Source organism: Scatophagus argus, chromosome 4 (assembly GCF_020382885.2).
Source record: "Scatophagus argus isolate fScaArg1 chromosome 4, fScaArg1.pri, whole genome shotgun sequence".
Taxonomy (NCBI): domain Eukaryota; kingdom Metazoa; phylum Chordata; class Actinopteri; family Scatophagidae; genus Scatophagus; species Scatophagus argus.
This window is the reverse complement of record NC_058496.1, coordinates 14991050-15016267: the sequence shown is the minus strand read 5'-3', so window position 1 is coordinate 15016267 and position 25218 is coordinate 14991050. Positions and strand designations below refer to the sequence as shown.

At 40.3% G+C, this 25218-nt stretch overlaps 1 protein-coding gene across 2 annotated transcripts; it reads left to right on the top strand.

The window, feature by feature from the left end:
- Positions 1-561: 561 nt before the first annotated feature.
- gak (cyclin G associated kinase) lies at positions 562-24648 on the top strand. Of its 2 annotated transcripts, XM_046385378.1 has the most exons (30): positions 562-938; positions 4543-4604; positions 5111-5170; positions 6229-6343; positions 6784-6926; positions 7193-7318; positions 8931-9020; positions 9611-9746; positions 10269-10381; positions 12539-12617; positions 13860-13977; positions 14823-14831; positions 16265-16314; positions 16480-16628; positions 16933-17055; positions 17238-17371; positions 17515-17709; positions 17801-17918; positions 18038-18117; positions 18261-18454; positions 18617-18778; positions 19011-19177; positions 19315-19576; positions 19681-19845; positions 20079-20216; positions 20327-20413; positions 20518-20772; positions 20994-21142; positions 21718-21894; positions 22096-24648. In XM_046385378.1, the coding sequence occupies exons 1-30, from the start codon at positions 797-799 to the stop codon at positions 22195-22197; spliced, it is 3900 nt and encodes a 1299-aa protein (XP_046241334.1). In that variant the 5' UTR covers positions 562-796; the 3' UTR covers positions 22198-24648. The 2 variants fall into 2 exon arrangements, with proteins under 2 accessions (XP_046241334.1, XP_046241335.1); XM_046385379.1 differs by lacking the exon at positions 14823-14831 and having other exon boundaries at positions 563-938.
- The last annotated feature ends 570 nt before the right edge of the window (positions 24649-25218 follow it).

Sequence of the window (25218 nt, the reverse complement as noted above, 5' to 3'; positions counted from 1 at the left end):
ACAGGATGATGAAAACAGGATTTATAAAATATAATTTTCAGGTTTTGACAGGTTGACAGGTTTTAGAAAGACTGAATAGAAACACTGATACCTGATTTAGATACAACCTGCTGTGTGTGGAGCAGGATCCTAAATTAAACAGATGTGTGTCCAGTAGATGGCACACTATTACTAGTTATTGTGGAGCCTACCACAAGAATATAATTTTTACATTTGGGAATCTGCTTATCAAACTTGGGTTATATGATATAGTTTGACACCACACTATTTGCTGAAATGAAATGTCTGTAATTTTTAAGAAACAATTTTAGGATTTTTATGGATATAAAAGAATGGCTTCACTTGTCTACTGACATGGTTAGTTTAGGAGAATATCATTGTTCTTCACACTACTCTTAAGTGAGGAGTGTGTCTGCAGGTAACAAACAAGTTTTTATTCTTCTATTCATATAAATGAAAACTGACCAGAGGTGGAAGTTTTTCTACATCATATCATCATGTTACCTACCAGTACCCGCTTTGTTTCATGGGGTTCGCTTAATGTCACATGACTGAATCGTGTCCGGACGTCATCACGCTTCACGGAAGTCAGCACTGGCGATGGTGGCGGCCTCGTCAGCCTAGCAGCAGGAAGAGGATGTTTTCGCCCAGTGAAAGGATAATATCACCTGATTATATACCTTTATAATAGAATAAGCCTACGTGGAGTTTTTCTGCAGAGCTTGGTGAGATTACGACAGAGCATTCCCTCACCTGGAGCCGGCCTCTGTGAGTCCGAAACAGGGCGCTGGATAAAATGTCTCTGTTCCAGTCGGCACTGGATTTCCTTGCCGGGCCCGGTTCGTCCGGTGCGGCCAGCCGGGACCAGAATGATTTCGTCGGACAGGTCGTTGAGCTCGGTGACATGAAACTCAGAATTAAGAGGGTGATCGCTGAAGGTAAGATCACGTACCACTACGAGAAATGCTGATAACGTCTTGTGCGATTGGGCATGCTAGCTAGCTAAACTGGCTAACAGGCTACCATTGGTGACATTCTTGAGCTGGTACTCACTCACAATAGCGTTTACAACTGCAGAGCTATGAGTCACCGAGTAAACACTGGTTGATAATTTGGTTCTCTGGTAATCTGGTGTGTCACTAACGAGTATCATGTCAATTTCCAGATCGTAATACATAGGCAACTTTAATTTTTCTGTTTGCCTTGAGCGTTACCATCTATTGTCGTTTAACTGTTAAGTCACAGCAGGAAGGCAGAGCTGCATTTCACTGAACTCCACCAACTCTCCACCCATAGTTAGAAACATAAATTATCATCTTTCTTGGTACAAAGACACGTTTGACTGTAGAGAAATGTCATTAAAGCGTAGGCCGTGATAAAATGAAAACATCAGTTATGGCAATGCTGTTAACATTTACTTAACGAGGTACGCTTAAAGACTCCAGCTTAACGTTAGTTATGCACAAACAGCCAAATCAGCATCCGTCGAGCTTTGCTGTTTTTTTCTTTTCTTGTGACACTAATGGAAAGATTAGTTTGCTGCTTTTGTGTCTTTTCCTCCCTGATTTCCTCACTGTTAAATCTTATATTAATGTGTTTCTAACGAGGGATGCAAAAGAAAAACAGAACGATTTTTAATTTGGTCTTTGAAAGGTCAGCATTGGGGAAGTTGTGTTTTTATCACCATGAAACTCTTTAAGTTTCACCTGTACTGTTCATCTCAAATAGAATTTGAATATTGTTATTATTATTATTATTATTATTATCAGTGTTCTCAGTAGTAGCAATACTATTATTGATATTTTAGTTTTTTTTATTTTTTAAGCATTGTTATTTCTAATAATGTGACTGAGTTTGAATCTAGAATAGGAACCTGTATTTGTTTATATGCAACAAAACAACTGTGTCTGTTTACAGGACCCAAAGAACAGGTTTCTGTGGCACTGAACAGGAATTCTTGTCCTTGTCACAAAGTGGCAAACAATCTTTCTATACTGTCATACATGGTTAAGCACTTGCCAAAGTGCCTGGTAGAGCTGACAGTAAATATTTAATGTAGTTTTAAATAAAGCTCATGTGGTTTGTGTTTAAGTGGATTTCACAACAAATAGTGGTTAAATCAATAATCGATACCCCAAATGCATCACAGTAAATGACAGACAATAAGATAATTTTACACTGAACTTATGCTCTTTTCAAAGATCCTGCTGTTTGAAAAGCATCTTTGTTGTGCTTCCTTACCAAGATCTTTGGTGAGAGAATACAGTGGATGACTGAAGGGACCTGAGGGGTCTTGTTTTGTTTTGTTTTTGTTTTGTTTTGTTTTTTTTAGGGACTGATGACTAATTTGTCTGTGTGCTATACCAGCCATTTGGATAGATAGGTAATAATCATTCAGTCTGTTTGAGTAGCCACATAATGCTCTTAGGTACATTTAGAAAGCCACTCTGCCCCGTTTCTGCTTTGCTTGTCATCATGAGCTCAGTTTCAACACCACATACTCCCGTCGTCTTCTGGTTAGTGAAGCAGAGATTGATATCTTCGCGTAACTAAACAGATTTGAGAGAGCAGAGTGACCTGGCTGATCTTTTCTTTTGGCTTTTATGTCCTATTCTGAGCAGGTGTAACCAGATACAAGAGAGTCTCTTTGTCTAGCTGTTTAGTTCCACCTCATTCCTTATGCATTCATGTAATTACAAGAACCAAGATTGTACCCAAACAAGATTTAATCAATTTTGATATGAAGGAGTTGGATTTTAACTATTTCTTTCAATTTTGGAATGGATTGGTATTTTGAGCAAAGAAAAAAAAATGGAGCCTTCCAAGTCCATCCCTTTGCCAGCATAAAACAGAAGAAGGCAAGTGATGTTGTGTCATGCTAAAGTCATGACTGCGTGAGACCATCAGGTTGCTGATTTGAAGCCCAGATAAGGTTAGAAAAAAATCAGGACTGAGCCACTGAACAACTCATCCAGGCAATCCTCTCCTTTGTAAATAAAACTTTAAAGATTGGAATGTCTTTAGTGTGTGCTCATTCAGGTTTTAACAGAGCAAAGTAATGTTGGTTGTTGATTTACTCATCACTATAGTAACCTCCCCAAGGCCTTGTTTGGACTGTGACTTACTAAATACCTTGTCTTGTGAGCACAGACCGTTGACTATACGTATGGCTGACATGAGAACTTCCCAAAAGCTCGCCCTCCATGTCAGCATAGGGGCCATAGACCAAACTAAAATTTCAAAGTACACACCAAATAAATTTTTCCCAAAGATAGTCTCTCATTTTAGTTGGTTCTCATCACAGTCGGTGAGGTATGTTTTAGTGTTAATTTCTCTGATAGGTCTGGTTTTAATTGGTTATTTGATGTTATGAAAAGGGGATGAAACATCATGATTGACAGCTGAGCGCTGGTCGTGATTTGGCCAGACGGCTTTGTGGGCAGGAACTCAGGCCTTCGGCTCCACTGCAAGATTATTACTGCACGGACTGATGTCATTAGCACAAGATGACAACATTCGTATCTGGGATATTTTGACTTCATTTTTGTATGCGTCGTCCATCTTTATATACGTCAATGGCACAGGTGCACACAAAAATTGAGCTATTGCTAGAAATAAATAATAGTGTTCTAAGCTATGTAATTAGTTATGATTATGTGTTTGTGGTAATAATAATTTGAATTTTATGGCAGTAGGTTAAACTACTACCAGCACCCCATTTTGAGCTCTCGGCCCCACACTCGCACTGTGCAGTGTGGTGCTGTTCTATAAAAATGTATGTCCAGCTGAGAGCAGTTTGTCCAGCTGTATGTTTTCCAGAGAAAGACTGAAGGCAAAACTGATGATGATCACCAGTTCAGGTTTCAGCCACACCTTCAGTGAAAAGGTGTATATTCAGCGGGGGTTTGAAAGGCGAGACAAGTGAGTTTGCAATAGACTGGTTACTTGTGTTGTGTGTTTCTTTTGATCACCAACTCCTCTAATGTGGTTACTTAGTTCAGCAGATAAGACTGTGGTTACATTCAGAAGCCTCCAGGTTTAAATGTTTATGGCTGTGTAAAACAGGGCGTTGGTGGAGGTTTTTATGCCCACTGCAGTTAAAGTAAAAGGATTTTAATATCATGTGGAATAGAAAAGAAAGTGTGGTATGCTATTATTTCCACCTAAAAAAAACCCTTGAGTATAGTTAAAATACATCTGTTGGATATGATAGATTTTTGACCCATTTATTTGTTTTTAATAGCTGCCACAGAGGCAGTGACATGTAAATAAAATTTCGAGTGTGAATATTTTTGTTTCAGTACTCAGTAGTACCTTAGAACCACACAGGCTGGTGCTTCTTTGTCAGTCATCACTTTAAATCATTAAAGTACAACAGTCCAGTGAGAGCAAATCATAAAATGTTGCTCCTCTGTGTTACTATGCCTTCCACTCAGTGAACATCTGAGACTGATGATTACTGATGATAATCTTTTTAAGATTGCAAAAGTGCATGCACTACTCCATGTAAATGACATCCTGGTTGCTTTCTCTTTTTCTCAGGTGGATTTGCCTTTGTGTATGAAGCCCAGGACATGAGCGGTGGTAAAGACTATGCCCTCAAGGTAAGATTAAGGTGTACCCACTGAGATTCCACCTGTTGCTGCTTATTTCACGTTGAGTCATGCTTACATGCTCAGCCATTCAGAACTTGAGATGCAGTATGCGCTACATTACTATATATGACTTGACATAAACACAAGTGCACCTGACCCTGCGCAGTATTACACAGAGAGAACTTTTGTCCTTTTTCCATTTACACACTTTGCTGTGCTAACCACATATTATTAAACTGTTAAAAAATTTAATTTACTTACTTATGTCTGCAACTGCTTCTGATGCTATACCACCGATCATATTACTGAGGAAACATTCAATGTGCAGGTTGTTTCTTGGAGAACAGCAAGGCTCAAAGAATTATGTCACAGTTTTGAATATGTGAGGACCATCTGCTCCATACTTGATTATTCTGTCCATGTTGTAAGCATGCTGCTAAAGCATGTGGGGTATAGATTCTATGTGTTGCAGCATATCAATGGCCTATGTGTGTGTGTGTGTGTGTGTGTTTCAGAGACTGCTGTCCAATGAAGAAGAGAAGAACAAGGAAATCATACAGGAAGTCTGCTTCATGGTATCTTTTTATCATTTCCAGACCTTCATGAAAAGAGAGTTGTTTGGTTTTTTTTCCCTTATGACCAGTGCTGCACATATTCAGCACATGACTTCACAAGCTTGTGGAATGAACATCCAGCATAGTGTACTGTCATTACTCGATTGTTTGTAGTTTATTAGCAGCACCACACAGTGCTAGGATTTAACATATATTTACGATGCCTAAGTTTATAATGCTGCTGTGGTTCCTCAAACACAGGCTATTATGTTGTTAAGACTTTTGTGAATCTTTCCGAAAGCACTCAGTGGGCTTCTTGCTTGAGAAGAAGTGATGAGCAGAACAGAAAATGAATAATTCTGAAGGGGTGTCATTCACAGATGTGTTATTCAGTGGCTGCCAGGAGGAGAAAGATCAAAGCATACACTGTATTTCAATGACTCTGCTTATATTGAATTTCATAAAGCGTCAGGTTTTATCAGTGAGATTAATCTGTCTGTGGAGGGATCTAACAAACCTTTTGGGCAGCAGACAAGAATGCTGGATCATTGCGTGAACAGTTGGGAAATAGTTGTTTCATTCCCTCTAGCACATTGCAGAGTAACAGACCATTGGTAAATAAGGCCCTGTGTTCCTCTTCCATTGCAACACTGTGTTTTAGTACCAATGCTTTGAATGCTGATGTGGCAGAAAAATACAGTCTAAAGTCACCGGTGAATTTTGTCCCATCAGCCAAACTTAATCTCTTCCTTACACTGTTTGACCAGCAAGCTGCAGTATAAACTTAAAATAAAAACTGCTCCATTTCTGTTTGTCTGTGCATCAAAGTTACTGGCAGAATAGAACAATTAGAATTGTTGGAGATTTCTCTGCAAATTAACAGCTAGTGACCAACGATTTTTGTCATACCAAACACCCTCCAAAGTGGCTGGTAGATTCGGTGAGCAAACCCCTGGTAAATCCTGCCAACTTTCTCACTAGAGAATGTTTGAGGTTCTAAAATGACTAACTTGAGGCCAGGCTTGACACCACAGTACTGTTTTGTTTTTTTTTTGTTCCTTGACCTGCTTGCTAAATAGAAAAAGCTGTCGGGCCATCCCAACATGGTTCAGTTCTGCTCTGCTGCTTCCATCAGTAAGGAGGAGTCAGACACCGGACAGGCTGAGTTCCTGATCCTCACCGAGTTGTGTAAAGGTAAATACACACGTTCCTCAACCCAGAGTGACTCTTTCCCCTCACTGTTTTTACTTACTTTGAAATCTGACTTGTCAGAACTATTTTACGGTAACTGACTACAAGGCACCGGTGATGAAACCGTTTCCTGTCTGCGGCCTTTCCACTTCCTGCTCTGCTTCCTTTCTCTTCCATCTTACTGTTCATTTACAACAGACTTTCATTCAGTATTTTTTTTTTCCAGATGTGTAGGTTACTCTTTACTTAGCCTTGAAATGAACTCTGTTAGATTATTATATATTTATTTGATGTGTGTGAAGCATGTATTCAATAGAATTTTACAACACTTTCAACAGAATATCTGCAGTGTCTTGTATTTTCTTCAGTTTCATAGAACTAAAGTCATAGGGTTGCTGGCAAGAGTTCCTTTCTTGATAGATCTTTATTCATTCGTCTTTCAGGTCAGCTGGTGGACTTCATAAAGCGGGTAGAGCAGAGAGCTCCCCTGTCATGTGACACTGTGCTGAAGATCCTGTACCAGACGTGTCGTGCCGTGCAGCACATGCACAAACAGAAGCCTCCAATCATACACAGAGACCTCAAGGTTTGTCGGGGCTCGGTAGTTGGTTCTCATCACACTGATACTTATCTCTAAATCCTCAGCCACATTTGTGAGTCTGTTTTTCAGTAGTTTCCATAACGCGCGGTAGACCAGAATGAAATGAAACACCTCAATATGAATTTGACACTACAGTTTTAATCACAACAATTGAGAATACTAGCTATTTTTATTTATTATTTTATTTCCTTATTGGTACTTAAATGTGTGTTGGTTGACATGCTAACCCGTGCTTTCTTGATGTGATGCAGATCGAGAACCTCCTGATTAGTAACCAGGGCACCATCAAGCTGTGCGACTTTGGCAGCGCCACCACAGTGTCACATTACCCCGACTACAGCTGGTCGGCACAGAAGCGGTCCATGGTGGAGGATGAGGTACGTGCACACACACACACATGCACTCACTCAGGCATCAGTTAAGGTTAATCTCAGTAGGTTCCTCCTATTCTGTTTTTTCATCTTTCAAATAATATAAATTGAATAATATAATGATAATATAAATGATTCACAGGTTATCCCACTGAAATGCAGGTCAGACCGAGGTCCTTATCTTTGCTTCAGATGTGTTGGGTCCTTTCTTCGTTTTAGAAATGAGGAAGTATTATTTTTGATCAGGCTGTGCATTCCATTCAAATCACTGACATGCACATTGACGCAGCCCTGTTGTTTCACAACCTGAGCCAGAGATGGTCGTTCATGTTTTTGTTTCAACTCGACTACATTGTTGTAACTCCTCATTTGCTTCCCTTATTAAGTCAGCTTTGGACTGCTGACTAGGTCCAACAGGGTGACTCGCATAACACCTCTATTACCTTCTCTAGACTGACTACCTATTAAGTTCAGGATTCATTTTAAAGTTCTTGTTTTTACCTACAGAGCCTCGCACAGTCAGGCGCATGCATATACATCTGACTTGCTCCATCCTCATATCACCAGAAGGTCACTCAGGTCTTGTGACCAGGGCTTACTGGTTGGTGAGGGTGCCTATGAAGTGATGGTTTGGACACTGTGGAACACTCTTCTTTTAGAGACTCATTTATTCAAATTGGCTTTGTCTCCTCTGATGCTGTCTAGTGTTTGGAATTGTAAGATCTCTTGTTGCTTGTTTTATTGTTTTCTTTTTACTGGTTTATGATCTTGTTTTTGATAGTTTTTACTTTTTTCCTCAAGCGCTTTGCTACATTGCTCTGAGAAATTATTATACTAAATAATCTTTACTTACAAAAAAGGATCAGATTTGTAACTGAACTCCATTATCTACATCTCTCTCTGATGTATTCGATATATTTCCCATTTTACCAGCATTATGTTCTACTGGGTGTCTTTAGCATGTGTTTTGAAAATATAGGATGAAGTGAAAAAGTAATGCAGTAATTACCAAAACATTTTCTTTGAATGCATGTTCTATAATTTATCGATGAAAGTCAGTCCTTCATTGAGAGGGGAAAAAACACATTTACAGTGAAACAGTGGGAATACTGGCGTCATGGTGTTGGGCAGGAACCAGAAACCTGTGATTGAATTAACAGCTAGAGGTCCAGGAAGCTCTGATCAATCAGGTCAATTATATTTATACCATAACCACTCAGTCTGACATGCAGACACAAGAGCTTTGCCACAGATGACCTCAGTATGCAGGTCCCCAGAGATCCTGGTTTCTTGTAATGACCTGCATGATGGCAGCTGTGTTAATATGTTAATGATTTGTTCCTGAAAGCTTGCTTAGTTCTCTGGGTGAGGACACATAACGGTGCGTCCTTTTCATGAAAAATAATCATAGGGAAGAAGTTTTTCTCAAAGAATTTTATAAATTTCCTCACAGAAAAAAGAATGATGGCTTTGGTCAACATAAGCTAGAGTCCTGATTTACCAGCTGGCTATAGCAGGATCCTAGGCTCTGGTTTTATCTGCTGCAACAGCCCACAGTGGTTCAACAGCTGTGTTTGTGTGCTCAGTTTGTTTTGTTTTTTCCCCTGTTTGTATGCAGATCACAAGGAACACCACTCCAGCATACCGAACACCGGAGATGATCGATCTCTACTCCAACTTCCCCATCAATGAGAAACAGGACATCTGGGTCAGGGCTTTCACCTTTTTTTATCTTTGATCCCTCGATGTCACAGCTGGTCAAGGACCAGTCGTGGTTTAGATTTTACTGTTGCTACAGCCAGTATCTCCAGAATAGAGATTATGCTTGAAGCTAAGATAATCACAGATTTTTTTTCTGATTAGTTGGTGTCAGGAATCCGTGAGAGTGAAGGCAGCTGTGTTGTTAAAATAGTAAATAACCTATAGTCAGCAGACCAGATTTTCTGTTGTTTTCATCCTATTTGAGGAGAGAAAATTGTGTTATTCTTAAGTCTGGGAAAACACTGTATGTTTTCAGCTTCTGTATAATCATTATTTCCTTTAACGGAGGCAAAATAATAGTAATGACTTGTCTCACAAGCTACACACAACAGAAACACAAAGCGTTCTGTAAGGGTAATTTTTTAGGGTTATTAACAAACATTAGCTAGTCTCTTTATCTGTTAGTTGTTTAGACACAATGGTGTTTTGTGTCAGTGACTTTTGTTGGACCTATTTCATGATTTCTTTTCTGTTCATTAAGAAAACTGCTTAGAAATTTCATTGGTGTTTTTACTATTTCGTCTCTCTCTTATGCAGGCCCTAGGATGCATCCTCTACCTGTTGTGCTTTAAACAACATCCATTCGAGGAAGGGGCCAAACTACAGATTGTCAACGGAAAATATTCCATCCCTCAGAACGATGTCAAGTACACTGTGTATCACGACCTCATACGTACGTACCTTCATTCTGTGTCTGCCTAGTGTTCGCCTGTCTGTCTGTTTGTTCATCCAAGTCTTTAGTTTGCTCTATGGTAGTCGCCTGCATGTCAAAATTTTCACCACAGGTCAGATTCACTGTCACCTTCACCAGACAGAACATAACATTTACATTGACACGATACACAGAAAGACCGTGACATGTTAGGTACTGGCTATGTTGCCTGGACCTCGTTTAAAGCTAATGCAGTTAGCTTAAACATCTCCACCTGGTGGACAATTTAAATATAATAGCCAAGCTAAGAAGAATATACAGTTAGATCGTTACTAAATAATCATACGCATCCTTGATCGCAATCATTTGGGAAATGCTAGTACTGTTGTCTTCTTAATGAATTGCTTCCTTTATGAGTCTCCATGTTTTTGTCATCAACAACTCTTAATAAGATTTTTAACATTTTGCACTTTCTCCACTACACCCCACCCCCCTTCTTCTCATTCTTCTCTGCCTCTTTCACCACTTCCTCCTGCTGCACAGGTTCCATGTTGAAGGTGAACCCAGAGGAACGTCTGTCCATTACAGAGTTGGTCAACCAGCTGCAGGAGATAGCAGCAGCACGCAATGTCAACCCCAAGTCTCCCATTACAGAGGTAGGCGTGCGCATAAGTAAAATATGCAGTCTTTGGCACAGAGACACAAACGGTGCTGCTCTGCTGCTGGTTTTGCTGCTGTTTCAGGCCTTATCTTAAAATTAAAGCCATATGTTTATCGATTGAGGTTAAAACAAACAGTATATATTCAGCAATTATCACCTCTGAAATGGAACAAAGTTATGTCTGACTCTGTTGAATTGGTCTGTTCTCCTATCTGGAAAGGCATGGAAAAATGCAGTCAAAGGTATCTCGTGCCATGAAGTCCTTGTTTCTCCTTCCTTGTAAATATAGACTTAAGAAATGAATAACTTTCTATTTCAGGACTCTCTATTGTATTAAAGGGTGTGTTAGTCATGAGCTTGTCTTATGTCTAGCCATTTAAAGTGGGTTCTACTTCAGGTATCAGTTTGATAACCAGTTCACCAGTGCATTTTGGAGTAAACAAGTTGGTTAGCTGAGCCTCAGGGGCACATCCTCAGTGTCTGCCAGCCCGTGAAGAGGCTATTGACGGGCCGACCACACGGCTTCTTCCGCTCTGTGTGCATGTGTGTGTGTCTGATGTGGTTACACTTGCCCACCTCTCACACAGCCAACACACACACAGTGGCAGGCTCAAAAGAGTCTGTATTCTCTTTCCCAGGCTCCTCTCTGCCCAGCTGCCATGGTCCTAATGGGTCCAAAGAGAGACATAGAGGTGAAGAATGGATGAAACAGAAAATAAGTGATAATAAGTGTGAAGTGGTGCCAGCAGCTCAGTAGTAAAGGAGTATTTTGGGGGGGATTGTGATTGTGAAGGCAGACAACATGTCTTTCATTTAATGCTCCTCAGTAGCTAATTGAGCTTGGTGACTTAAAGATTTAGCCAAGGTTTTGCAATCAAAAAGCATTTTGCCCTGCATGGTGGCTGGCCATGACCAGCTAAGCAGCCACAGCCTCTTATGATTCTTACCACAAATCCACAAATCCTGATACTTATCTCTAAATCCTCAGCCACAGTTGTGATTTTTACTATGTAAAGCTGATTTCAGTGTCAAAAACCTCCAGGTTTACAGTTCTTACTGTTTTTTCCAACAACTTGTGTTTGTGCTTTTGTGGTGTGCAGTGTTCACATGACTGAATATAGCTGAGCCAGTCTACGTAACCTGAATTATATTTCTATCACAGTTAAACGTTACATTTTTTTTAACGTTAACATTTTTTCTTCTTTTTTTGTTTTTTTGTAAATCATACTCTATCGTACAGTACCAGTGCAGGGAAATCTATTTTCCCTGTGCTGAAGTGTTGCAGACAATTGATTCCTACATCTTAATCTAAATGTATGCAATTGCTCAGAAGAATTTAGTAAACTGAAGATTTATGTATCTTAACCAACTTTCTTACAAAACTGAATCCTGATGAAGCTGGTAAATGTGTGCACAGTGAAGGCAGATTTGTCGTTCGCTGATCTGATTAGGGTTAAGAAGGGGTTTCCTTGCTGGACATAAGGAGAGTATAATCCTCCTCCTCCTCCTCCTCCTCCTCCTCCTCTCTGCTGCTTCACAGCACAGACATATGGAGAGGCAGACTGTGAGATGAAGCAGAGAGTAGGGAGAGGAGAGAACCTGTGAAGGAAGGGAGCAGAGATGGAAGTGAAACACTGAGAGGGAAATACGGTAGACATCCTGGAGGGGAAGCGAGACGGAAAAGCTGTCTGGCTGCCTTAACGCAGGCCCAGACGCTCTTAGTCGAGCACATCTGACATAAACAATTTTTTCTTTTTGGAAAATTTTTGGAAATTTTCTTTTTGGAAGTGTTGATTTTACAATTAGGGACAGAGACAAGATTTTTTGCTGAATACCAGGATTTAATTGATGCTCTTTTTCTGTTCTTCTGTTGCTTGGTCTGCTTTTGGCATTTCTGGAAATCTCTTTATTTTTATGATGATTTTGTTCTCTTTCTGTGTTGACCTGTTTTTGCTGCTCTTTGTTCCTATCTGTTTTCAGTGTCTTAGATAAAATTGTATTTTCTGGCTGCAAGTTCTGTTTTTATTTTTGTTTTGTTTTTTAAATTTGACTTTTTTTGTCAGCTTGGTTTTCATTTTTTGACCTACCTGTTACAATGTTGAGTGCGTACTACTGTTGGCGTCCAGTATATGACGGCTATGAATGTCTGCAGCTGCTGGAGCAAAACGGAGGTTTTGGCAACAACATCGCCCAGCCGCCAATGCAGATCCACAATGTCCACAACAATGCAGGTAAAATTTTGTTTGGATGAAAATATTATGCTCTCTATGTGGGTTTTGGACTGTGTTTTGGTTTTGTGATGTCACTTGTTTGCTCAAGGACAGCCTGCCTTATGGGACCCCTGGTATATGCATACATTTGTTGCACTGCTCCTGAACTGCTACATGTCATTTCTAAAAAAAAAAAAAAAACAACAGCCGATCATATGTTTTATAAATTTTGCCTTTCCGGGTGACTCAGCCAGGAACATGCACACACACACACACACACACACACACACACACACACATTCTCCAGACACCACCCTTATTTCGTCCAGCCTACATCCATATCAGGTTTTTTTTGTTTGTTTGTTCTTTTTGTAGAAATGACTGTTAAGAAGGTTTGCATGGTCATTTCTGGAGTCATGAAATATATGTATGAGGAAATTCTCAACATGATGAAGTTTAGAAGTTGCTTTTAGGATAACAGGATCACTGGGTTGATTGCCTGTGAAGGTGAGTGTTAGAGAAAAAACTGAACGACAACAGACTGCACTTTGGCATTTGGCATGATGATTTCACACCTTACGTTGTGTCTAAGGGGAGCTAAAGCAAAGTCCTTGAGCTTGAGTTCAATGTTCTGGCTTGGGCACATTTGAATTTAGATTTTTAAGAGCATGAGTTGGCAGTGCTTTGTAGGGGGGGAAAAAAAATCATATTTCTGCTGTTAATCTGTACCTGTTCTCTAAATGCTCTTAATAGGCTTATCATTTTCCCATCCATGCACACAAACAACCACACACATGCAGCCTGTCCATTAAGAGGATTTCTGCACGACCAGTCAACCATCTGTCCAAAGGCAGAACATGTTTGCTCTTTCCCTTGGGAAGTACTCGAGTCCATTCATACTGTCAGGCCTGGGCAATCAACGATGTTGAGACAAACTGAGTCATCTGCCTGTTGTTGTGCAAGCAGCTCCTGCACAGCTGAAAGAAGCTGACTTTATCCAAGACATTTACCTCTAAATAAAACAAGCAATTGCCTTTGACAGCTTCTGAATGTCATTAAGTGTTTACTTTTCAGCAACTTTTTTCAAGTTTAGATTTTCTAATTAGTTATTTATTGTAGCTTTTTTGAATAGATAATATCTGATGTGCTTAAGATTGTTCTTTGGATGATAAGTTAAGATTTCAAAAGATGCAAAAATTGCATGTTTTTGTCATTGGTTACAGTTATTAAATGTATCATAATAATATCTAATAATATCTACAGGCATGTACGATCCTGATCAGTCAGGCAGTGGCCTCTTGGATATCTTAAGGGGAGGGACGGAACGCTTCCTGACTAACATAAAGGACACGTCCTCGAAGGTCATTCAGTCGGTAGCCAGGTAAGGTGCTCACTGTTAGTCAACATATTTTATTTTATCTTCAGTCGAATACTTTTCACTTAGACTTACTTGTCAGATCAGGTGGCACAGACTGAGCTTGATGCATATAAAGTCGATAAAGTTTTTTCCTCACTTGGAGTAACATGAGCATGAGTTGTGATCTGATTTGTTAACCTATGGAATTTCTGACCCTTCAGTTTAACTTTTCACATTTTGCACTATTTACTGTAACTTCACATATGCTTACGTGTTTAACCTAGACATTTCCACCATTGTGTTGGTAAGCATTTATTGCAATTTTGATGATCGAAAAAAATCTGCTAACTACAGAATTTACATTAGAACTAGAAAAATTAAGATTTACTGCTGATTTAAGTATGCACTCATTCTGTTGTTAGGAATTTTTACTACAGGCATCCATCATATGGCATAATAGTTTTCTAAAAAATACTGTTTGTCAGTCCTCATATTCTCATCGTAGCTGCATCAGCCTACCTACCCTGGTCTCAGATTTACATTTATAAGGAGCATTTTGCTGCTTTGCTGTGCTTTTCCACTCTGGAAAAGACAATGGCATAAGAATAAGTCGGTGACTCTGCTGTAATCATTTCCAGTGATTCTTGATAGTAACACATAGCTGGATCTGAGATCCAGAAAAGGGTCGGAAAAGAGCAAAGTGCTCCTTAATAGCCCCTCTTAACCACATCCATTAAAGTTTTGATGTTTTTGATGTTTCATTTGGTTATTCTATCATTGTTCCATTTGTTTGGTCATTTTGTTTATTTTTTGTTGTTTCTTTTTCTGTCCCAATCCCTCATGGTCCCTCTTATGTGTCCATCACCTAGCAACCCAAGGTAAATACGGGTCGGTGAAGTGCGTCAACTCATGCGTTGCTCTGTCTGTGTGCTCCTGTAGTTTGTGTTTGATTTAGAGGAAGAGAAACCCTACTAAGCCACTTGCTGTGCTGCATCTGTCATCACAGCTTGCTGATCCTAACAGCACACATTCAATAATTCAATTGAATGAATGCAGAGCGTGACGTGAATGGACAGATGCCTGTCATTTTTTATGAGTGAATGGAATGGTCAAATGATTAGAAAATTACATTAAATATGACAAAACAAGAGAAATATATACTTTGTGCATGATACAGGAAGTAATTGGGACAGTTGAGGTTGTGGCACTGGTGACCTCGTAGCACCACATCACTCAAGTCTTAATAAAGCTAAATACCAGAAAGCAGTGCAAACGCAACATCCCTTGAAGTGGTCTGTTAAAAATGTTGGCTTAATTTAGCTGCTGTTCATATATAATTTGCATGTCTAATTTGTCAGAAATGTTAGCTGTCTGTTGAGCCCTTATCAGTGGTTCCCAACCACTTAAGTCAGACAAAAAAACTCAAGAATCTTTTCTTGACACCGCCGTTTATTTTTATTTCAGCCATTGTGTCCACTATTGTATTTAACCAACTAACGTCTCTGCTCACTTGACAACTTCTCATGCACTTGAAAACATCTGTTTTTCCAGTGTTAATGCTGATTTATTATTTATTTATTTAATTTCACATGAGCTACAATCTTTCTATGCGTCCCCAAGCAACAAGGAAATACCATCTTGAGTCCAGGTACACCTGATGGGGAATCACTGGCCTACGTGACTGACTGACTGACTGAATGAGTGAATAAATTAACTGTAGTTTAAAGGTTTTAATACTGCTCCACTGCTTACTAAATCACTCTTTGACCTACATCTGTGTCCTAACCAGCATCACCTGTCTGGCCTGACACCATGCAGTTAAACTTGAGTGTCATTGGCATTTTTTTCACAGTTTGTGTATACTATAGTTTAAGTCGGAATCATGTTGTATTTTTTCTGCTGTCGTTGGTATTTCAATATTATGTGTTTTGCTGTAAAAAGCCTTGATATTTTCAGCATCAGTTAACTCCCAATAACCATTAACACCAAGGGGCCATTGGCAGTAATGACCCTCCTGAGCTCATTCCCATACAACAACAAGCATGTGTGTACAATTAAGGCTCAGAGGAAAGATAAACTCTTAATTTAATCAGTCTCATTTCCTTATTAGTTTGACAGCCCTAATCAAAGCTGTCATTCAGCCATCAGTCAGGTTGCTCTCCATCCATCAAAACTAGACTCTTCTAGTAATACAGAACTTTCTTTTGAAACAAGTTTGTGTTTTACCAGACTCGTTTACAAAAAGTCTACAAGTCCTACTATTTTGTATACCAGCTATTTTTTTTAAATGTACTTGGAACTTCTCTTACAGTTATGCCAAAGGGGACCTGGATATTTCATACATCACCTCCAGAATAGCAGGTAGGCATAGTTCCATTCATAAAACCCACTCACAGGTAATTCAGGCCTGGTTTTAGTGAAAGTACATATAAGTACATGACATGTTATCTTAGTTACTGTTTTATCACTGTGAGAAAGAAATAAACCTTTGGTGGAGTAGTAACATTTTCTCATGTATGCGTTTAGTCATGTCCTTCCCAGCAGAGGGGGTGGAGTCTGCGATCAAGAACAACATTGAAGATGTACGTTTGTTCCTGGATTCCCGTCATGCTGGCCACTACGCTGTCTACAACCTCTCCAAACGATCGTACAGGCCTTCTCGATTCCACAACAGGGTATGAAGTTTGTGTGTGTGAGTGAGTGAGTGCTTGAGCAGCTCTTTAGTGGGTGTCAGAGTTGGACATTATCATACATACACTGGACAATCTTGAAGTGAGACGTAGCTGTGGGGGGATGGTTTGTTCACTCAGTCAGTCAATGTCAGTAGTGTTTTTCTCTGTTTTGGAACTGTAATATGTATATTTATTATTACCACAGTATTTGCTGTTGTTAAAACATGGTTATTGTTTCACTTCTGTGCAGCTGTGCAAGTTTCTTTTTATATTCAGGTGTGTGTCGTTTTTATATGTGTGTGTGTAGGTTTCAGAGTGTAACTGGCAGGTGCGTCGTGCCCCTAACCTCCGCAGTCTCTACAATGTGTGTAAGAACATGCATCTTTGGCTCAAACAAGACCAGAGGAACATCTGTATAGTGCACTGTCTGGTAAGTAACCTGTCGCTACCAACTAGATGGCTAAGATAATGGTTAATTTGGTCCTTCTTGCATTCTCAGATAGTTTGTGAGGTTAAAAGAAAGTCATGACCGTACCAGAGATAAGCGATCTGAAAAAAAAATAAGATACCTGCTACAGTTTGAATCGTTACTTTCACTTTTCCTGTCTGTAGGATGGCAGAGCAATGTCAGCGGTGGCAGTTTGCTCCTTCTTGTGTTTCTGTCGACTTTTCACCACGGCTGAGGCTGCTGTCTACATGTTCTCAATGAAACGCTGCCCACCTGGCATAGCACCCTCACACAAGAGGTATAACAACACTCACATATAGGCTGTGAGATGAGAAAAGGTGGGGGTACGGGGTTGGTTTGTGTGATGTCATAGATTTGACCCTGGATCCTTGTTTAACTAAAACACTACATGATCCAGACCTTTGCGTTTGATCGTTGCAGGTATATAGAGTATATGTGTGACATGATGGCAGAGGAGCCCATCATCCCCCACAGTAAACCCATAGTAATTCGCTCCATCTCCATGACACCTGTGCCGCTGTTCAACAAGCAACGTAATGGGTGCAGGCCGTTCTGCGAAGTTTACGTCGGAGATGAGAGGGTGCTCACTACATCACAGGAGTATGACAAGATGAAGTAAGTTTACACACACACACAAGAATGCGTTTCTGGTAGATGTTGCTGTTTCAGTTATTCATACTCTCTGTCACTTTTTTGCGCTTTTCAGGGATTTTAAGATGGAGGATGGAAGAGCGGAGATTCCCCTCAATGTCACAGTACAAGGAGATGTACTGGTGGTGATCTATCATGCAAGATCTACACTGGGAGGACGTCTGCAAGCCAAGGTACATGCACACATGAGTTTAACTGCAGCACACATCAGCTGTATCCATCTCATCTCTTTCAGAATAGATAGAAGAATTAGAATGATGAAAAGCTCATTTTGGATTCTGTTATGTTTCAGATGGCATCCATGAAGATGTTTCAGATCCAGTTCCATACAGGCTTTGTACCCAGGAATGCAACTACTGTCAAGTTTGCAAAGTACGCACAGAATTTACACAATGCAATACCTTGGTCTAAAAAAGATCATTGACCCTCAGATTTTTTACTGTGCCAATCAACTACAACAGACTTTTTATTTTTTTATTAACTTTTTTAATTAACTTAACCTTTTCTTCTGTCAGGTATGATTTGGATGCCTGTGACATCCAGGAGAAATACCCAGACTTGTTCCAGGTCAACTTGGACATTGAGGTGGAGCCCAGGGACAGGCCCAGCACCAAAACCCCTCCTTGGGAGGGTTTCCAAACCAAGGGCCTCAATCCCAAAATCCTTTTCTCATCTCGTGATGAACAGCAGGAGATCCTCAGCAAATTTGGTAGGTGTCATTCTTGGTTAGGGTTTGGTTTGCTATGTGTCTTCAACCATCTGCCTTTCCGCTTGCTTATATATCAGTCATCTTCTTCTAAGTCGTTTTTTTTTTTTTTTTTTTAAATTCAAGTGTACCTTTTAATTTATCATCAACCCGTAATCACTACAGGCAAACCCGAGCTGCCTCGTCAACCAGGTTCCTCAGCATTTTATGACTCAGAGTCGCCCCAACCGGCTCAGACCCCCGAAGGCTCCAGTGCAACAGAACCGGAATCTCCTGTGAGCACAGACAACAACGCCAACAATTTCTTCCAGACACTGGATTGGGAAGGTATTGTACTTGGGTTGTCACGTTATTCTTGGAAATTCCTTTGCAAAATTTTGTTTTGTACATCCTTAGATTTCCGGTTATTGTCTTCTCCTCTAAAGAAGAGTGGAGGACTTCTCATTTTGTTTCCCTGTCATAATTCTCCATTCTCTGATTTCCCTGCTTCTCACTGGCTGATTACAGATTAACATGAAGTGGCTTAAGATTTCCACTGATCATCTTCTTGTGTTTGTAGATGTGCATGGCTCTCAGGATGCCTCAGACAGTCAAGGAGGTGGATCCATAAATGATCATGAGGATCTGAGTGATCAATCAGAAGGAGAGTCCTATTCTTATTCTGCCCCCAGTGGGGAGCCACTTTCACGTGACCCCAGTGAACCACTGTTTGATGCTGACTTTCAGGTCGGTAAAGTCTTAAATGTTTAATTGGGTCATATTATGTCGTCAATACAGTGTGACTTTGGGACAAAATTCTTTATTTTTTCCACTGTCGTTGTATTAATTTCTGTCATATCTTGTTGTCCCACATCTCCCCCCAGAGCCCAGAGCCGGCAGCCCAGGAATCTCCGGTGGATGACACAGCTGACCTCTTGGGGTTGAACACTGCCCCCGAGCCACCTTCCATGTCCTCAACCTCTTCCTCTGCTCCTCATCAAGGGGTCCATGGGGGAATGAAAGCTGCATCCAGCAACAGTGATCTCCTCAATGACCTGTTTGCACCCCCTGCTGATCAGACAGGAGCAGTGCAGGAAGACTTGTTCTTCAGTGGGCCAACCAGTGGGGCAATGCCAGACTCAAAATGTACTGCTCGAGGCTTAATACGTGATTGCTGCATTATTATAAAAGAAAACCCTTCCAGTTATCCCTGATGCATTTTTCTCTCCGTCGTTGTTTCTGTGTTGCAGCCATGGGTGACCTGTTTGATCCGTTTGGGATGGGGTCTGGCTCTGGTGTTGGTTCGAGTATGGGTTCGTCTCAGCAGGACTCTGGAGCAGACTTGTTTGGAGACTTGTTGGGTTCAGAAACGAGTAACCCGACTCCTGCTTCTAACGCAAGCCTCTTCAACCTCAGTAAGTACATCAGCTGCATCAGTCAGCTTGGAGGAAATGGTTATTGCACGCTCCTTACCCTGACTCAGCAGTCAACATCCCTGCAGTATCTTAAAATCTTCTCTTTTTTGCTCGAGAAACCCTTTTCCTCTTTTCTACAATGTGTAGTGGCACATTTGTTTCTCTAATAACATTTGCTTCAGGCAGTCACTAATCATGGAAAAAACTTAACTGGATATTTTGTGTCTTAACAGATAAGCTAGTGAATGAAACCCCTAAGATGACATCGTCAGCCAGCCAACCAGACCTGCTGGGTGGGTGGGACAGCTGGGCAGCCGGGAGCACTGCTGGCATGAGTGCCACCACCAGCAAACCCAACTATACCAACACAGGTAGGAACGTTTATATGGGTTTGTGGCTGACTGAACATTTACAGAGCTCTATGAATCATCAGTTTTGTGGACAGAAATTTCGAACTCATATATTTTTACTGTGTCTGTAGCTTCTGGCGTGTCATCTATGTCAAAAGCCAAGTCTCAGAGCTTTGATCCTTTTGCTGACCTTGGAAACCTGGGATCCAAATTACCAGGTAAGAGGCCTGGTCGGTTATCCAAGAAAGAGAGAAATTAATGATGATATGATAAACTCAGAAATGTATCCCATGTAATTACGAATACTTTATATTTCATGCAGGTTCCTCTGGGCCTTCTTTTACCACAAAGACTCCTTCCTCCTCTGCTAAGCCTCAAGCCCAGTCTTGGCAGTCTGGAAGACCCACATCAGCCCAGAACAAGCCTTGGATGCCCGGATCAGGATCTGGGTCTGCGCCCAAAGCACCCCCAGCATCTCAGCCTGCAAGCACGCAGCCCACCAAACCCAACTACAACCTCAACTACTCCAGTGTCATCGGTGGGAGAGCGGAGAGAGGAGTTCGTGGACCTGGATTTGGTAAGAAAAGTGATTTTTGTCTTCTTAAAGAGGTGAATAAATGTGGTCGGTATAAAGCAGCTACTGAACACAGAATTCAGTTGATTCTCTCCTCTGTATTGTGGTGCGGAGTTTCTGGGAAAAACACTTGTCTTTCTCTAACTAAAGTCTACTTGCATCTTTTCATTCCCAAACAGCTTCCATAACAGACTTTAATTTCTTTGTGCTGTGTTGTATCACAGGCCCCAAGCCAAAGGTAAAAGAGGATGATTTTGAGGACCTGCTGTCGACTCAGGGTTTTGCCTCCAGGCCTGATAAAAAGGGACCAAAGACCATTGCTGAGATGAGAAGAGAGGATATTACAAAAGACATTGATCCACTGAAATTACAGGTAGCAAATTATATGCCTGAGTGAAGAACACACCACACACTCTATTCAAAACAAATTCTTCAATTTATAAAATGTTACTATGGCTCTTTTGCTTGTGCTTGGAGGGTCACTGGCTCAGTCTTAAGATTAGCACAATTTATCTGGTTGATTTATTAGTGCATTAATCTGGTTGGAAAAAGTGAAAGAGAGGTGCCCTTGAGCAAGGTGGTTGATCTGGGCAGCTTCCAGGTGCTAATGCATGTGCCTCCCAAGTGTCAATAGAGTTCTGGAAAAAAGATAGCTCTTAACAAAACATCCCTGGATAAATAAAGCCTAAAAACTGCTGATCAAAAGCTTGGTCACTGAGTGAATCATTTTGGTCCACTGACCACTTATGCACCAGATGAGTTTGCTAGAACAAAAGGAGATTCAGATCCGCCTAATGTGTCTTTTCAGTTACCTGCCAAAAGGGCTGTTAAGATAGACCCACCATGGCACCTTTTGCCATGTGATAACCCAGAGATTTTCCTCACAAAGTAGTGCTGACAAGAATTTTTTTGTAAGTACTGAAGGTCTGTTTTATTGTCATGCTTCAGATCTTGGATTGGATTGAGGGGAAGGAGCGAAACATCCGAGCGCTGCTGTCAACTCTGAACACGGTGCTGTGGGAGGGTGAAACTCGCTGGAAGGCTGTGAGCATGGCTGACCTTGTGACGCCTGAGCAGGTGAAGAAGTACTACAGGAAGGCTGCGCTGATTGTCCATCCAGATAAGGTACAGTATAACGTGCTACTTATACATTTAGCCTTTACAGGAGTCAAAAATTCCTAGACAAATACAAGGCAAAATGAAGTACTGTTTACTGTAAAATTGATTTTTTTACACTTAACAGTTATTTCAACTCTTGTCTTTAGTCTTCTTTGTTCTTTTTCTGTCTATTAATTTGCATTTGTTTTCTCTTATGTTTATTTGCAGGCAGCAGGCCAGCCTTATGAACAATATGCTAAGATGATCTTCATGGAACTGAACGACGCCTGGTCAGAGTTCGAGAATCAGGGATCCAAAGCACTCTTCTAAAATCCTGGTCTGGATCCCAGTTAGACCAGTCCAGATTGGACTGGACTGGATTTGGCCTAACCAAACAAGGGTTAGACTGAGCCAGATTGGACAGGACTGAGCCCACATTGGGCCTTGGTGGGCACAGAGCCTCTGAGAGGTGTCCTCTCTACCATTCCCTTCACTCCCTTCGTCCTTCTTCACTTTGATCTGCTTCTACAGTTGAGGAAAAAGACAGTTTGCCTCATGTCTGGCTGTAGTGCAAACCTCCTAGCTGGTTCATGAAGAGCCAGCTGAATAAACATTGTGATAATTCTTAAACTCACTGCCTACCTGTACTTTGACCTGAGTGGTGCTGCAAACATGAGGAGGGAGGAATGGGTGACAATCACTTGAAAAAGAGAAAATGGAAAAGAAGTCAAATAACACAAAGACTTTTAAAATTACCAAGGTTATTATCATGACAGTGGTATTCCGATTAAAAAAATATATATATTTGCCCTACACTAATAAAATGCTGGCAAATTTTGGCTGTGGCTGGTAAGTTTATGCCTGGCACTTCTGCGAACAGCCATCGTTTAACTGACTGAATTTTAAAAAAAAAAAAAAAAAGAAAAGAAAATGAACAAAGGTTTTTCAGTGTGCCAGCCAACATGGATGTATGCAAAATATCATTTGAATGTTAATATTTTACGCTTAGATGCCTCAGAAAATAGCAAACGTTGCTAACGGATCTTCAAACGAACCAGCCACAGCGACCGCTGGGCAGCGGAAACCCTCCTATCCTGCCTCGATTGTAGAAGCAGCATTAAAACCTCCCCAGGATTTTGAAACAAGGCAGATCTGTTGATCGTATCATTGATACTAGTGCTAGTGCTGCACCTTCTGGGATCAGCACTTGGTTGGTTTTGCTCTTGAGCCATTTCCTCTCCAGAAAGACTATTGTTTGCTGAACACTACTAGTGCTGCTTCTACATTCACAGTTACTGCTACATACACTCCTCAGATTGATGTTAAAACCTGCATCTGAAACTTCTAGCATCCAACACAGGAGCTGAACTTGTTTGTGGAGCCCCGTATAGACCCAAGCGGGCAGTCTGTTGTTTTTGAAGTGCTCTTTTAATTCCACCCACTCAGGCTATACTGTGTAGCTAACTGCATGCTCTCCCACACCAAACCTCTAAAAAAAAAAAAAAAAAACGGGAGGTAGGTGTGTTTGATTTCAAACCAGGGTAGTTCAAACGGGCAGGGTCTCTTTTATTGAAGTGCTCTTTTTCTTGTAGCAGAAACAGAGTAGAGTCTACCTGCCCGATTACGCTGAGTGGCAGATCGCATGCCTTCCCAGCGCTCATACTGCTCGTCTCAGTCATCACTCTATTCGTTAACCCCTATCTTTATCTCTGTACGCCCTGCCTGCAGTGGACATTTTTTTTTGCCAGTGCATAGGAAGAGATCAAAAAGCGAAGGAATGAAAATAGAAAAGGCTGATTTAATCTGGTTGCTCTTGGTTTTACTCTTTCTTGTATTTTTGGGGAGGCTTCATCCTCAGCTTTGAGCGCTTTTGTCAGTTAATCATCACATCAGTGTAAGTACAGAAACATTATCACCCACCACGTGGCTTTGTTAAGCTTGGGAAATTGATTTGTTGTTGAGCTTCGTGCTCGACTTAGTGAATGGTTGTGTGAGTGTGTGGAAGTGTGTGAGTGTGTATGTGTTTCTTTTTGGGGTACAGATAATGAACCCTTGTTGGATTTTTTTTTTTTTTTTTTACTTTATTAATTTTTTCAGCCTCTACCACACTTTTGCTTTCGTGAATGTTTGTCTTTTCAAGAATCTTTCCAGCTTTTTTTGCTTTTTCTTTTCTTGCTTTTTTTTCATTTTAATTTCACATTTTACCTCATGGACCAATCAAATCACCAGTTTTCTTATTTATTATTATGTTTTTTCAGAAGGTGAGGGGTTATGACGACATGTATTGATGCATATTAATGTCACAATTGGAAAAAATAATCAGATAATATATTAGTGGAATGTGCTGAGTGCAGATGGGACAGTTGTTCACCGTGAGCCCCTTTGTTGCTGTTTTCATTCCAAAGCATCTGTTATTAATACGAATGTGCTTTTACAAATATATATATATATATATCCTCTCTGTTGTTAAGCAGGATGTGTTTATCATGTCTGTTCAGTCTGTGTTTTTGTTATTACTTTTTTTTTCCTCTTAAGGCAGAAGTTGTTGCTTCTGTTTTGCTTTTTCAATTCCAACACGAGGGGGCCAGTAAACCTAAGAAAAAAAAAATCAACTCATGCTTGAAATTCAGTTGAAAATCTTTGACAGTATGTGATCACAGTATAAAGAGGGAGGATTTCAAAACCACACATCAGCAGCGTTTACTGTACCAAATTACATCATACTAATATGAATGTAGGTTTCAGTGCAAAAAACAAGTAATTAAAAAAAAAACCTTTTGATCTGTTTCACTGTCTTTATTGCAAAGACTTGCAGTGGCTTCACATTCACAACCTGCTACTTTTCAGCAGTAAATGCCTTGCAGTTGGTGTGTTGTAGTACTGCATCTAAGTTTTACGTCTCTTGTTCCAGTTTTGGCTTTGCTCATCTTGAAGTACTATTTTGTTTGTTACCAGTAAGCATTTATTACTTGAATGACTTATCAAATATTGATTACTTTTAAAAAGAGCCAAGTGGATGCTACCACTGATAAAGTATTATCAGTTGTCTGTGAAGTTAAATCTATGCTAATGGATTGTGAGTAATTTAGTAACAAGCCCGACTCTATACCCATGTTGCTTTTAGAAAGTGTGTATTTCCGAATAAAAGTAAAAATGCCTCTAAGGTTTTTTTTTTTTTAAACTTCAGATTAAAATTCCAAAAGCTTCAGCCATTTTATTCTTCTTCAATCTTTTTTTAATCTATTTTTCCTTTTTCTTTTATAATTTTTTTTAAACAAACACCACAATAAAGTTTGTGACAGACCTGACTTGGAAAATATAGTCTAAATATACAGTAGCTCTCCTCTTGTC